The sequence below is a fragment of the Oncorhynchus kisutch genome, linkage group LG2 (genome assembly GCF_002021735.2).
Source record: "Oncorhynchus kisutch isolate 150728-3 linkage group LG2, Okis_V2, whole genome shotgun sequence".
In the NCBI taxonomy this organism is placed as follows: Eukaryota; Metazoa; Chordata; class Actinopteri; order Salmoniformes; family Salmonidae; genus Oncorhynchus; species Oncorhynchus kisutch.
The window spans coordinates 11,670,781-11,686,898 of record NC_034175.2 but is presented as its reverse complement, the minus strand read 5'-3'; the positions used below and the strand labels follow the sequence as shown (position 1 = coordinate 11,686,898).

The following is a 16,118-nucleotide window of genomic DNA, read 5'->3' as shown; positions in this document are numbered from 1 at the left end:
AATTGATCAGAAACAGTCTAGACATTGTTTATGTTGTAAATTATATTTATTTTTTATGGAATATCTACATAGGCGTACAGAGACCCATTATCAGCAACCATCACTCCTGTGTTCCAATGACACTTTGTGTTAGCTCATCCAAGTTTATAATTTTAAAAGGCTAATTGATCATTAGAAAACCCTTTTGCAATTGTTAGCACAGCTGGAAACTGTTGTCTGATTAAAGAAGCAATAAAACTGGCTTTCTTTAGAATAGTTGAGTATCTGGAGCATCAGCATTTGTGGGTTCAATTACAGGCTCAAAAAGTCCAGAAACAAAGACTTTCTTACAAAACTCATCAGACTATTCTTTTTCTGAGAAATGAAGGCTATTCCATGCAAGAAATTGCCAAGAAACTGAAGATCTCGTACACTGCTGTGCACTACTCCCTTCACAGAACAGCACAAACTGGCCCTAACCAGAATAGGAAGAGGAGTGGGAGGCCCCGGTGCACAACTGAGCAAGAAGACAAGTACATTAGAGTGTCTAGTTTGAGAAACAGATATCTCGCAAGTCCTCAACTGGCAGCTTCATTAAATAGTACCCGCAAAACACCAGTCTCAACGTCAACAGTGAGACGACGACTCCGGCATGCTGGCCTTCTAGGCAGAGTTCCTCTGTCCAGTGTCTGTGTTCATCTGCTCATCTTAATCTTTTATTTTTATTGGCCAGTCTGAGATATGGCTTTTTCTTTGCAACTCTTGTTACGTTCCCCAGTTTCTGTGTTGTGGTTTTGTATGTGTGTGTTTCAGGATGGCTTCCTGGAATCCCCCAAGCAGCTGATTGGTTGACTACATGGCAAATTGGAGCTGACCCTGCCCTCTCGTCAGAGGATGCAGCTGTCTTCAATTACAGACTCTTTCTGAAGCAATATAAGCCAGTGTTATGATGCTCAGAAGAGACGGTGATATCCTGTGTTGGTTGTTGTTAGGAGAGCGATGATTAGTGTGTCCTGTGTGTCCTGTGTGTCAATAGGACGCAGTGGTTTGATTATTGAAATTGTTTTTGTTATTCTGTTCTTGTTCCCAGGGGGGAAGGGGAAGACACCTAGGGAGTGCTTAGGCAAGAGGCCCGCGGGCATACATATACCCGTAGTATATACATTGTCTAGGCACACTAGGTAAGACCTGGGTGAACCACCCCCTGTATTTTGGTTAGTGCACCAGGTGATGCTAGTGAGGTAAGTAGTTTGTAGGCAGGTAAGGTAGGAGAGGGGGCTTTGACATTTCATTTATTTGCTTTGGTTCCGTCCAGCCCCTTTTCCACAAAATTACCGTGTGATGGAATAAATTCCTAGTAAACGGCAAATTCTCTGCCTTTTGTCATCCTTACTCGCACCTACAGTCCCATACTTCTTTCACTCCACAGGGAGTTGAGTTGTAGCATGGTGTTGTGTTCCCTCTTCCTAGAGGCGTTCGTAACAAGAAGGCCAGCATCCTGGAGTCGCCTCTTCACTGTTGACGTTGAGATTGGTGTTTTGCGGGTACTTTTTAATGAAGCTGCCAGTTGAGGACTTGTGAGGTATCTGTTTCTCAAACTAGACACTCTCATGTAATTTTCCACATTTTGTTGTGTTACAGCCTGCATTTAAAACCAATTAAATGTGTGTTTTGTGTCACTGGCCTTCACACAATACCGCATAATGTCAAAGGGGAATTATGTTTTTCGAAATGTGTACAAATGAATTCAAATGAAACATTTAAATGTCTTAAGTCAACTATTCAACCCCTTTGTTATGGCAAGCCTAAATAAGTTCAAGTGCTTAACAAGTTACATAATAAGTTGCATGGATTCACTCTGTGTGCAATAAAAGTGTTTAACACGATTTTTGATTGATTTTCTCATCTCTGTACCCAACACACAAATATCTGTAAGGTCCCTCAGTCAAGCAGTGCATTTCAAACAGGTTCAACCACAAAGACCAGGGATGTTTCCAATGTCTCGCAATGAAGGGCACCTATTGGTAGATTGATAAAAGAAACAAAAAACAGACACTGAATATCCTTTTGAGCATAGTGAAGTTATTAATTACACATTGGATGGTGTGTCAATACACACAGTCACTACAAAGATACAGCCATCCTTCCTAACTCAGTTGCCTGAGAGGAAAGAAACCCCTCAGGAATTTCACCATGAGGCCAATGGTGACTTTAAAACAGTTACAGAGTGATAGGCTTTGATAGGAGAAAACTGAGGATGGATCAACAACATTGTACTTACTCCACCATAATTTCTCTACAGAATAAAAATATTCCAAAACATGCATGCTATTTGCAACAAGGCACTAACGTAATATTGCAAAAAATGTGTCAACGCACTTAACTTTTTATCCTGAATACAAAGTGTTTTGCTTTGGGCAAATCCAATACAACACATTACTGGGTACCACTCTCCATCATTTTGAGCATAGTCTGCATTGTGTTATGGGTATGCTTGTAATTGTTAAGGACCGTTTTTTTTATCCAGAATGGAGCTAAGCACATGCAAAATCCTAGAGGAAAACCTGGTTCCACCAGACATGAATTCACCTTTCAGCAGGACAATAACCTAAACACAAGGCCAAATCATCTACACTGGGGTTGCTCACCAAGAAGACAGTGAATGCTCCTGACTGGCCGAGTTACAGTTTTGAATTAAATCTGCTTTGAAATCTATGGGAAGACTTGGTTGTCTAGCAATGATCAACATCCAATTTGACTGAACTTGAAACATTTTTTCAAAGAACAATGGGCAAAGCTCTTAGAGACTTACCCCAAAAGACTTACATCTATAATCGCTGCCAAAGGTGATTCTAACATATTGACTCAGGGGTGTGAATACTTAATAAATTAGATATTTTCGTATTCATTTTCAAAAACTGTAAAAATACCTAAACATGTTTTCACTTTGTCATTATGGGTTATAGTGTATAGATGTGTGAGATAAAAACAATCTATTGAATCTATCTATTGAATTTTGAATTCAGGCTGTAACACAACAAAATGTGAAATAAATACTTTTTGAAGGCACTGTATGTGTGAAGATGTGCTTTGTGTTTTGAGGGAGCTCCAGGATGTGCTTGTAATCTCTCTGATTGTGTTTGTGTAAACTGGAGATTCTCTATGATCAGACAGCACTGTGTCCCTGGCCCCCCGCTTTACTTGTTCTTCCGGTGTGTATGTGTGTGCATATGTGTGTGTGTGTGTGTGTTCGTACAACGCTACCTGACTACTGATCAATGCACTGCAGTAGAGAGTCTCCCATGAGTGTCCATTCACAATATTCCCTGTTTGAAGCCAGTTAAGAGGAGAGTCCCATTAAATCAACCATTCCAATATAGTGTCGTATTTGTACAGTGGTGTAATATGATAATGAAAGCCTTTTTTTTAGCAACAATAGCAACTGTTACTAGAAAGGAATAGAATTGTCCATTTTTAGAGCACATGTGCTAATGCGTCATTATCAGACAATTTGACTGCAAATTGTATGCACACCACACTGATTAGTAGCCCTTCACATGCAAAATGTATTGGGTCGACCTGCACCACTATGTGGTCTGTATAATATTAGATACAGTGGCTTGTGAAAGTATTCACCCTCCCTTGGCATTTTTTTGCCTTACAACCTGGAAATGAAATTGATTTTTGGGGGGGTTTGTATCGTTTGATTTACACAACATGCCTACCACTAGCCACTGGGATTTTTGTCCATTCTTCAAGGCAATACTGCTCCAGCTCCTTCAAGTTGGATGGGTTCCACTCGTATACAGCAATCTTTAAGTCATACCACAGATTCTCAATTGGATTGAGGTCTGGGCTTTGACTAGGCCATTCCTGTCACACCCTGACCATAGTTTGCTTTGTATGTTTCTATGTTTTGGTTGGTCAGGGTGTGAGCTGAGTGGGCATTCTATGTTACATGTCTAGTTTGTCTAGTTCTATGTTTGGCCTGATATGGTTCTCAATCAGAGGCAGGTATTCGTCATTGTCTCTGATTGGGAACCATATTTAGGTAGCCTGTTTGGTGTTTGTGGGTGATTGTCCTTGTTCCTGTCTCTGTGTTTGCACCAGATAGGACTGTTTTAGGTTTTCTCACGTTTATTGTTTTCTTAGTTTATTCATGTATAGTTTTCTTCATTATAAATTAAAACATGAATTACCACCACGCTGCATTTTGATCCGCCTCTCCTTCACCTAAAGAAAACCGTTACAATTCCAAGACATTTAGATGTTTGGTGGCTGACTAAATACTTTGCAAATAAATTCATAAAAAATCCTACAATGTGATTTTCTGATTTTTTTCTCATTTTGTCTGTCATAGTTGAAGTGTACCTATGATGAAAATTACAGGCCTCTCTCGTCTTTTTAAGTGGGAGAACTTGCACAATTGGTGGCTAAGTACTTTTTTGCCCGACTGTATATACTGAGATCATGTGACTGATCATGTGACACTTAGATTGCACACAGGTGGACTTTATTTAACTAATTATGTGACTTTTGAAGGTAATTGGTTGCACCAGATCTTATTTGGGGGCTTCATAGCAAAGGGAGTGACTCACCACTTTTCCGTTTTTTATATTTTAGAATTGTTTGAAACAAGTTATTTTTTTCATTTCACATCACCAATTTGGACTATTTCGTGTATGTCAATGACATGAAATCCAAATAAAAATCAATTTAAATTACCGTTTGTAATGCAACAAAATTGGTAGAACACCAAAGGGGGTGAATACTTTGGCAAGGCACTGTAAATAGGGCCCCGTGTGAGGAGAATCCCATTTACTGTACTAATATCGAGATGCATAATGATAACCAACAGTCAGTTTAACTGTTAGGATACAGACTGGACAGGCACATTTCTAGTGTCCATGGTCACTGCTTGATTAGACGAAACCCCTTGAAACCTCTCTCTTTTAGCACCCCTGATTTCAGCGACCATTCCTCCCCATACACACAAATACCTTGTGTAATTACAGTTAGCACATGGTGCTAACATGCACATTGAAAAATCTCACTTCCCAAATGAGTCTGTAAACAGGATGTGAAGGCGGTGCCGGCAATATCATTTGCAGAAATAAGTGTCAGGGTGCAGTTATGGCGTTATTTAGTGCACCATAAAGAGCCAGGCTATTGATTCGAGAGCAGAAGCGGCTCCACAGTGATTTCTGTCGTCGTCACTCTCATTAAACTGATCTATAGTGCTCGCTATTCTCCTCTCTGCCCATCTGCCTCTGTATCTCTTTCAGTGACTATATCCTCTATCCTTCTCAGTGTTTGTTCATACCAGTCCATATTAGAGGTTGACCGATTAGGATTCTTCAATGCCGATACCGATTATTGGAGGACCAAAAAAAGCAGATTTTTATATATATATATATATAATATTATATATATATGTATATATATATATTTGTAATGACGACAATTACAACAATACTGAATTAACACTTTTATTTTAACTCAATATAATACATAAATAAAATAAAATAATTCTCAAAATAAATAATGAAACATATTCAATTTGATTTAAATAATGCAAAAACACAGTGTTGGAGAAGAAAGTAAAAGTGCAATATGTGCAATGTAAAAAAGTTAATGTTTAAGTTCCTTGCTCAGAACATATGAAAGCTCAAATCAAATCAAAGTTTATTTGTTACGTGCGCCAAATACAACAGGTGTAGACCTTACAGTGAAATGCTTACTTACAGGCTCTAACCAATAGTGCAAAAAGGTATTAGGTGAACAATAGGTGAGTAAAGAAATAAAAGAACAGTAAAAAAGACAGGCTATATACAGTAGCGAGACTATAAAGTAGCGAGGCTATAAAAGTAGCGAGGCTATATACAGTAGCGAGGCTATATACAGTAGCGAGGCTATATACAGTAGCGAGGCTATATACAGTAGCGAGGCTATATACAGTAGCGAGGCTATATACAGTAGCGAGGCTACATACAGACACCGGTTAGTCAGGCTGATTGAGGTAGAATGTACATGTAGATATGGTTAAAGTGACTATGTATATATGATGAACAGAGAGTAGGAGTAGCGTAAAAGAGGGTGGGTGGCGGGACACAATGCAGATAGCCCAGTTAGCCAATGTGTGGGAGCACTGGTTGGTCGGCCCAATTGAGGTAGTATGTACATGAATGTATAGTTAAAGTGACTATGCATATATGATAAACAGAGAGTAGCAGCAGTGTAAAAAGATTCAAATAGTCCGGGTAGCCATTTGATTACCTGTTCAGGAGTCTTATGGCCTGGGGGTAAAAACCATTGAGAAGCCATTTTGTCCTAGACTTGGCGCTCTGGTACTGCTTGCCATGCGGTAGTAGAGAGAACAGTCTATAACTGGGGCGACTGGGGTCTTTGACCATTTTTAGGTCCTTCCTCTGAAACCACCTGGTGTAGAGGTCCTGGATGGCAGTCAGCTTAGCTCCAGTGATGTACTGGGCCGTACGCACTACCCTCTGTAGTGCCTTGTGGTCAGAGGCCGAGCAATTGCCGTACCAGACAGTGATGCAACCATTCAGGATGTTCTTGATGTTACAGCTGTAGAACCTTTTAAGGATCTCAGGACCCATGCCAAATCTTTTTAGTTTCCTGAGGGGGAATAGGCTTTGTCGTGCCCTTCACGACTGTCTTGGTGTGTTTGGACCATTCTAGTTTGTTGTCGATGTGGACACCAAGGAACTTGAAGCTCACAACCTGCTGCACTAAAGCCCCGCTGATGAGAATGTCGACGTGCTCGGTCCTCCTTTTCCCGTAGTCCACAATCATCTCTTTAGTCTTGGTTACGTTGAGGGATAGGTTGTTATTCTGGCACCACACTGCCAGATCTCTGACCTCCTCCCTAAAGTCTGTCTCTTCGTTGTCGGTGATCAGGCCTACCACTGTTGTGTCGTCTAGCACACGTCCTGGTAATCCATCTGGCCCTGCAGTCTTGTGTATGTTGACCTGTTTAAAGGTCTTACTCACGTCGGCTACGGACAGCGTGATCACACAGTCATCCGGAACAGCTGATGCTTTCATGCATGCCTCAGTGTTGCTTGCCTCAAAGCGAGCACAGTAGTGATTTAGCTCATCTGGTAGGTTTGTGTCACTGGGCAGCTCGCGGCTGTGCTTCCCTTTGTAGTCTGGTGGTTCCTTTTACTATGAGTCTTCAACATTCCCAGTTAAGAAGTTTTAGGTTGTAGTTATTACAGGAATTATAGGACTATTTCTCTCAGGAAAGTGCTGTTTGAATGAATGCTTATGCTGCACACCACCGCACAATCAGACTGCTCTAATAAATATCCAATCATAGACTTAATTATAATATGATAAACACAGAAAAACGAGCCTTAGGTCATTAATAGGGTCAAATCCAGAAACTATCATTTCGAAAACAAAACATTTATTCTTTCAGTGAAATACGGAACCGTTCCGTATTTTAATGAACGGGCAGCAACCCCAAGTCTAAATATTGCTGTTACATTGCACAACCTTCAATGTTATGTCATAATTAAGTACAATTCTGGCAAATTAATTAGGGTCTTTGGTAGGAAGAAATGGTCCTCACACAGTTTGCAACGAGCTAGGCGGCCCAAACTGCTGCATATACCCTGACTCTGCTTGCACAGAACGCAAGCTGAGTGACACAATTTCCCTAGTTAAAAGAAATTCATGTTAGCAGGCAATGTTAACTAAATATGCAGGTTTAAAAATTTTTACTTGTGTGTTGATTTTTAGAAAGGCATTGATGTTTATGGTTAGGTACACATTGATGCAATGAGAGTCCTTTTTTCGCAAATGAGCTTGTTAAATCATCACCCGTTTGGCGAAGTAGGCTGTGATTCGATGATAAATTAACAGGCACCGCATTGATTATATGCAAGGCAGGACAAGCTAGATAAACTAGTAATATCATCAACCATGTGTAGTTAACAAGTGATTATGTTAAGATTGATAAGTTTAATGCTAGCTAGCAACTTACTTTGGCTCCTTGCTGCACTCGCGTATCAGGTGGTCAGCCTGCCACTCAGACTCCTTGTGGAGTGCAATGTAATTGGCCATAACCGGCGTCCAAACATAACGATTACCGATTGTTATGAAAACTTGAAATCGGCCCTAATTAATCGGCCATGCCGATCGACCTCTAGTCCATATCAGCCTGTCTCTCTCTATAGTGCTTGCTACTCTCCTCTCTGCTTTTATTCCTCTGTAACTCTCTCAGTGTCTATATCCTCTAAACTCCTCAGTGTTTGTTCATACCTGTCCATATCAGCCTGTCTCTCTCTATAGTGCTCGCTACTCTCCTCTCTGCTTTTATTCCTCTGTAACTCTCAGTGTCTATATCCTCTATACTCCTCAGTGTTTGTGTCACGACTTCCACTGAAGGTGGCTCCCCTGCCTGTTCGGGCGATGCTCGGCGGTTGTCATCGCCGGTCTACTAGCCGCCACCGATCCCTTTTTCCTTTTCTGTTCGTTTGGTCTTATTAGTTGCACCTGTTCCTTTTTGTGTTTCTTGATGTTTGTCTATTTAAGCCTGTTAGGACGCCTAGGTTTGTGCGGCACGTTCACGCAGATTAGCAGGGACCCTGGGCAAACTTAGTCCTCTTCAGTGTCCTAAGTTTTCATAACTGTGACCTTAATTGCCTACCGTCTGTAAGCTGTTAGTGTCTTTACGACCGTTCTACAGGTGCATGTTCATTAATTGTTTATGTTTCATTGAACAAGCATGGGAAACAGTGGTTAAACCCTTTACAATGAAGATCTGTGAAGTTATTTGGATTTTTACGAATTATCTTTGAAAGACCTGAAAAATTGACGTTCTTTTTTTGCTCAGTTTATATCCTCTCTAACCCTCACTGTGTGTTCATAGTTCGTACCTGTCAATGTTTCCCCTCTCTATGACTATGTAATGCTGTGCCCTTCTGTCTGACTCTCTCTGTCTTTCATTATGTTTCTGTATAACATAGTATTGTCTACTCCAGCTAGAGTATGTGGGAGTACTGAAAAGAGCTATACAAATAAAGTTATTATTATTAGGGATTATTATTATGTGAGAGTACTGTAGTGTAGTACCGGTACTTTCTTCAAAATCAGTCAACAGCATCAAGGAGAATGGAAGAAGGCCCAACAACCAACAACAATGGCAGCCAAACTGAATTTGTTGTTGGTACATACTCGGAACGCTTAATTCTGTTTAAACTCTGTTTGCTTATTTGGATCCTGTTTCTGGTACAAGAACTGGCAGACTATACCAGGCTTATAGCTGCGTCTGCTTTGGCAAAAACCCAGGCGGTTCTGCTAAGCCTGTACTCTTCCTCTTCTATAGGGCTCAGTACACACACACTCACACTCACACTCAAACACACACACACACACACACACACACACACACACACACACACACACACACACACACACACACACACACACACACACACACACACACACACTCACACTCACACTCACACTCACACTCACACTCACACACACACACACACACGAGAAATTCAATCTCATCTGCTCCATATGATTTGCTCCACAAACCTGCAGACCCACTAATCTGTGACCTGAGAGAATCAACGTGGGGAAGATAACTAGATAACACCTCCCAACAGGGCCTCAACCTCCCATTCAAGATGAATCAATTGGCTGTACAATACAGTGACTATGATTGTGTTTGCGTGTGGGTTGAGGTGTATTTGTGTATGTCAGACAAGCGGCCTAAATGTAATTCCATCAGTGGTAGATAAAGACGCCAGACTGTGGGTTCATGTAGATTGGTTACGATATCATTTCAGGAAAGTTGTGGTTTTCCATCAACATCAAATGACATTTCTGCATGTATCTGTTAATTATTGAATAGTGGCCAAAGTCTTCTACACTGATTCTATCCTCTGCTGAGCTGACGGTGAGGGCCTTTGTTTCTGACACAAAACACAAAGGTTGGAAGAAATCTGTATATTTCCTGTAAAGGCAGAGAAACATTCTTCAACCTTTCACCCTAGCTACACAATGAGCTAGCCAACCACATGAGACATCCAAGCTGTTAGATGCCAGTCTAATCACTTGAAGTACTGATTATGTGAAGCTACAAGTGAACAAAAATCATTACTTGTGGTTGGAATTCCATTTCCATTTCATTGTCCAAACTGAAGAAAACAAATGTCTGTAAAAAAGATCATGTGAAGGAGCAGCAATATACAATATATTAAGAACACCTGCTCTTTCCATGACAAAGACAGGCCTTATTCATTTCACTTGTTATATCCACTTCAATCAGTGTAGATGAAGGGGAGGAGACAGGTTAAAGACTGGATATTCAAGCCTTGAGACAATTGATACATGGATTGTGTATGTGTGCCATTCAGAGGATGAATGGGCAAGACAAACAATGTATGTGCCTTTGAACGGGGTATGGTAGTAGGTGTGAGGCGCACCGGTTTGTGTCAAGAACTGCAACGCTGCTGGGTTTTTCATGCTTAACAGTTTCCCATGTTTATCAAGAATGGTCCACCATCCGAAGGATACCCAGCCAACTTGACACAACTGTGGGAAACATTGGGTCAGCATCCCTGTGGAACGTTTTTCGGCACCATGCCCCAACGGATTGAGACTGTTCGTTGGGCAAAAGTGGGGTCCAACTAAATATTAGGAAGATGTTCCTAATGTTTTCTATACACAATGGCTTGCTCGGTGATGAACACACATTGAGCAAAAAATAGTCAAGTATTGGTTGCTTAACCAACATACCACACACAGGGAAACTGAAGTGGTAGTAGGAATATTAAGAGAACATTGATTTACCCATCTACAGTATTTCAGCCACAGTTATATGTGAAGATAAATCCTTTTCCCACCACATTTCCTCTTGACGGAAAATACTTAAATATCGATTTGCTATAAAAGCAAATACGTCAAGTACGTCAAATACGTCAAAAAGTTGACTTTGCTGTCTTGTTGCTATGAACGTTGCTAGTCCATGTCAGTCACTTTCAGAGTGTGTCCTCTGACTAGGATTCCAATTATTGATCCAATTGAAGAAGGAAGCCTTCCTGCACATTACTGGCACTCCAATTAAAAAGCTGTGTTTTCGTAGAATCCCTATACATTCTCTGAGTTGGCCCCAAATTCTTATCACAAAATAAAACTATTCAACATCCACTGAACGCATCCTTAAGGACAAGTTAGCCCTTTACAACCAAACCTCTTTTTATATAAATGGTATGCGGTCCAGACACTATTTTTTTGCGATTTCACTTGTTTTTGATAAAGTTACCCCAACCAGCGATTCAGTTCCTCATCCTGGTTTGCAGATATCAAATGTTAATTTTATTAGTCACAGGTGTTTCACCTCACAGTGAAATGCTTACTTACAAGCCCCTAACCAACAATGCAGTATAAAAAATATGAATAAGAATAAGAAATAAAAGTAACAATGTTCATAATGACACAATTTCATGTGTACAACATCTAAAGACTTGCATCACTATACTGATAACTTTCCCGATTCTAAAAGGAATCATTTGGGTGGTTTTGGAGCATTTGTTGATGTTTTTCAGAGCCCAATACTGCACAATGAGGATGTGGAAGTGAATCGCTGGTTGGGGTAAGTTTCTCAAAAACAAGTGAAATCTGATCAAAAGTATCTGGACCCTTCTATAACATTCCATTTCGTAAAAAAAAAAAAAGCTAAATTCTCTTTTCACGGGTTGTGTCATATTCTCAGGATCTGCACTGCGTCTCAGGCCTCTATGCAGATTACAATCAGAATAGAATGTCAATATAGCAATCAATATGGCAATACAGTACCTGCATAACAATATATTTTAAGTAAAGCTCAGTTTTATGGGCTGCTGCTGGTTTATAAACACCAGTAGTGATGGATGGGTTAGGAGGCTTACCTCTGGGGTTGGTTTCATTTTCTTGCTGACACAGCGATGATGATGATGAGGAGGGTGAGGATGAAGCCTCCCGCCAGCAGCATGTAACACTTCCTCTTCCTAATCTGCCTCTGTGGGTCATATCAGATTAGATTCAATTAGAAAACTATAGAATCTGCAACATATTCAATACATACAACACAAACATTTAATCTCCTCCCTGGAGTTACACACCAAATACTTTCCCAACATTCTCTACTAAATTCACACCATGCAGGCACCCATCGTAATACCAGGTGAAATGGCTGAAACACAATTGTGGGTTATTGGGTTACATTAGGTTTGTACATCAGGATGTGTTTTCAGAAATAACATGTCATAAAGACTTGATTTGAGTTTGGTCAAGTGCTTGGTGGTTAATGATGAGAGAAACCATTAAGAACCAGTGGTGTCTGATCACAGAACACAGAAGCCACAACATTTTCCTTCACATGCTCTCTATCCTCTTTTTCGTTCAAAGAGGTTATATCTATGGACTGGGAATTGTTTCAACATCATTTATCAACTTTTTTTTTTCTTCTAATATAGCCTGTGGTGTAACTTAAAACTTCAAATGCTTCAAACAACTTCCCCACATGGAACACAAGCTGTGTTGTCCTCCCATGTTCATAACTCTCAATGTGTAGTCAAAAAATATATTTAAAAAAAATGAATGAAAATAACCTCAACTAGAAATGAAAATAACTAGAATGGAGAACAGGGTTTAGAGATATTTCTATATTTCCCTGGCTCCTAGCCTCCTCAGGCGATGGGTGATGTGTCAGAGCAGGGAGGGGAGAACAGGGTTTAGAGATATTTCTATATTTCCCTGGCTCCTAGCCTCCTCAGGCGATGGGTGATGTGTCAGAGCAGGGAGGGGAGAACAGGGTTTAGAGATATTTCTATATTTCCCTGGCTCCTAGCCTCCTCAGGCGATGGGTGATGTGTCAGAACAGGGAGGGGAGACCAGAATGTTGTTTTCAAATGCTTTTTCTTTCTCTTTTTTCCTCCCCGTTTTCCGCTACAAAGGCAGTGAGAGCGGCTGCGTTAGACCAGAGCTGGGTCTGGAGTCTTTAAATCCTGACTCGCTTCAAAGCAATTCATCTTCTGAGACTCAAAACAGGCTTTCTATGTGTAGAGAGAGAGAGAGCGAGAGAGAGAGAGAGAGAGAGAGAGAGAGAGAGAGAGAGAGAGAGAGAGAGAGAAAAAAAAACTGCTGTCGAGTAATTTTCAGTTTAAACGTTCCACTCCACAACAATTTGCATAAGCAGCCCTGCGTCTGTGATAAGAAGATTGGTAATTTTCAAAGGCTCTGTGGGGATTGAGAATTAAAAGCCTTTCTCCTCTATCTCCTCTCTTGCAGCTGGCCACCACAGATTCTCCGGCTTCTCTCTCACATTTCCTTATAAACTGTGCCTTATAAACTTTCTCTCCCATCCTCTCTCCTTCTCCCTGCTTGCACACAGCAGTCACACGATGCAGTCTCTCTCTCTCCCTTCCTCTCTCTTTCTCATCCCTATTCCACTGTTATTTATGGAGAACAGAAAAATAAATAAGGTAAAGAGGGGGAAAGAAATGGGTTCCTATAACAAAGGAACTGTTGCAGTATTTTTAAACAGTAATTTTCCTGCCACAGGGATGGGAGAGTAGGATGGGAGAGGGAGGCACACAGAGAGCAGAGGGGGGACGGGCTGTCACTCATTTCCTAATCCCCAGGAGAGTGTGTCCTGTAGGTCTGTGGTTGATGACCATGTACACTGCATTCCCCTGGAAGGAAGAGAGGGGAGGAGAGGAGCAGAGAGGATCTCCCCGGTTCAATTCCGCTCAGTCTGAATGACCAAGGACAGGACAAACCTTAACCTCAAGCATTTGGTCAAATGACTCCTCATAGTCTCATGTGTCTATTCTTGCATTGCTCCATATGTCCCCATCTCCCTATCCCCCCCCCCCCCTCTCTCTCTCTCAATTCAATTCAATTCAAGGGCTTTATTGGCATGGGAAACATGCCTGTTAAACCTGTTAAGGGCAGAATACTGCCCCCGTTGGTGAAATGCGTGCCCATAGTAAACAGAAAAAAAATCTGTAAAAAATTGCTAATATATGCATATAATAAATATAATTGAATAGAAAACACTCTAAAGCTTCTAAAACCGTTTAAATTATGTCTGTAAGTAAAGCAGAACTCTCAGGGCACTCATTTTCCCAAACTCTCTCTTGTTATCCAAAAAGTTGGCCCAACTTTGACGTCATCGCCCCCACCCTTCCCAAGCACCTACAGTCCTGGGAACAGTTCCTATGCCTTCAGCGCGGTGTCCGCTTTCAATGGGGCTTCTCATTGTGTGGATCGTGCGCTGACGTGCATTCTGTCTTTCTTCCAAGATTGATTAAACGATGCGTGTGTTTCCCTTTGTCCTGAGAATTGCGGTGAAGCTATATAGCATGCTAACGCTGTGTTCTGAACCAAGTTTGACAAGTTTAGTCGACATATAATATGTAATTTCGACATTTTGGTGCGAACTAACTTTACTTTTTGGCTGCATTTCAACCGAAATATGTCGTGTTTGATAACCGAAAGACACAGACTTCAAAACTAAAGCTGTTTTTGGTAAGTATAAACCCTTCCAGGTCTTCTGATGGAAGAACAGCAAAGGTAAGGGAACATTTATGTGTTAAATTTGGGTTTCTGTGGAGGAGCCAAAATGCTAATTCCTGAGCGCCGACTCACATTATAGCCTAGTGAACGAAATCTGTAAAGTTAAAAATAAATGTAACACAGCTGTTTTATTAAGAAGTGAACAAAATCTGTAAAGTTAAAAATAAATGTAACACAGCTGTTTTATTAAGAAGAAGTGTATCTTTCTAAGTATATGTAGAACATGTATATTTAGTCAACGTTTATGATGTGTATTTCTGTTATCTGGCAGAGTTACCATAATTTCTCCAGGCATTGTTGTAGCATTTTTTAGCCATGACCTTCTATGTAAACCGTGATTTATGGATATAATTTGCATATTATTGAAAAAAACATAAATGTACTGTATAACATGTCCTATTCCTGTCATCTGATGAAGATTTTCAATTATTTTACTTTTAATCCTGCTTTTGTGATTGCATCTATTGTTCTACAAAATGGCTATGTAAATTAGCCTATCTTTGGTGGTGGTTTGACATAAATATGTGCTATGTTTTCGCCGTAAAACATTTTAGAAATCTGACTTGGTGGCTAGATGAACAAGGTGTTTATCTTTCATTTGAGCTATTGGACTTGTTAATGTGTGGAGGTTAAATATTTCTAAGAATATTTTTTGCGTTCTGTGTGCTACTGTGTCAGTTGAGCAGTGGGGGGAGGTGCCCTAGCGGGACGTGTGGTGCCAAGTAGTTCATTGCCAAAGCAAGTGAGGTAGACAACATACAAAGTGAATATATAAAGTGAAAAACAACAAAAATTAACAGTAAACATTACACATACAGAAGTTTCAAAACAGTAAAGACATTACAAATGTCATATTATATATATATACAGTGTTTTAACAATGTACAAATGGTTAAAGGACACAAGATAAAATAAATAAGCATAAATATGGGTTGTATTTACAATGGTGTTTGTTCTTCACTGGTTGCCCTTTTCTCGTGGCAACAGGTCACTCTCTCTCTCTCTCTCTCTCTCTCTCTCTCCCCCCTCTCTCTCTCTCTCTCTCTCTCTCCCTCTTGCCCCCCCTCTATCTCTCCCTCTGCCCCCCCCTCTCTCTCTCTCTCTCCCTCTGCCCCCCCCCCCTCTCTCTCTCTCTCTCTCTCTCTCCCTCTCTCTCTCTCTGCCCCCCCCCTCTCTCTCTCCCTCTGCCCCCCCCCCCCTCTCTCTCTCTCTCTCTCGCTCTCTCTTTCAATTCAATTCAATTCAATTCAATTCAAGGGCTTTATTGGCATGGGAAACATGTGTTAACATTGCCAAAGCAAGTGAGGTAGACAACATACAAAGTGAATATATAAAGTGAAAAACAACAAAAATGAACAGTAAACATTACACATACAGAAGTTTCAAAACAGTAAAGACATTACAAATGTCATATTATATATATATACAGTGTTCTAGCAATGTACAAATGGCTAAAGGACACAAGATAAAATAAATAAGCATAAATATGGGTTGTATTTACAATGGTGTTTGTTCTTCACTGGTTGCCCTTTTCTCGT

The 16,118-nt window shown here is 40.5% G+C and overlaps 1 protein-coding gene across 1 annotated transcript in view; it reads right to left on the bottom strand.

The window, feature by feature from the left end:
- LOC109901158 (t-SNARE domain-containing protein 1-like) overlaps nt 1–16,118 on the bottom strand; it is a 123,170-nt gene that overhangs the window by 26,298 nt on the left and 80,754 nt on the right. The window contains exon 11 of the mRNA XM_031787529.1: nt 11,910–12,019. Coding sequence (XP_031643389.1) covers nt 11,924–12,019 — 96 coding nt within the window. The 3' untranslated portion in view covers nt 11,910–11,923. The remainder of the gene's footprint in view (nt 1–11,909; nt 12,020–16,118) is intronic.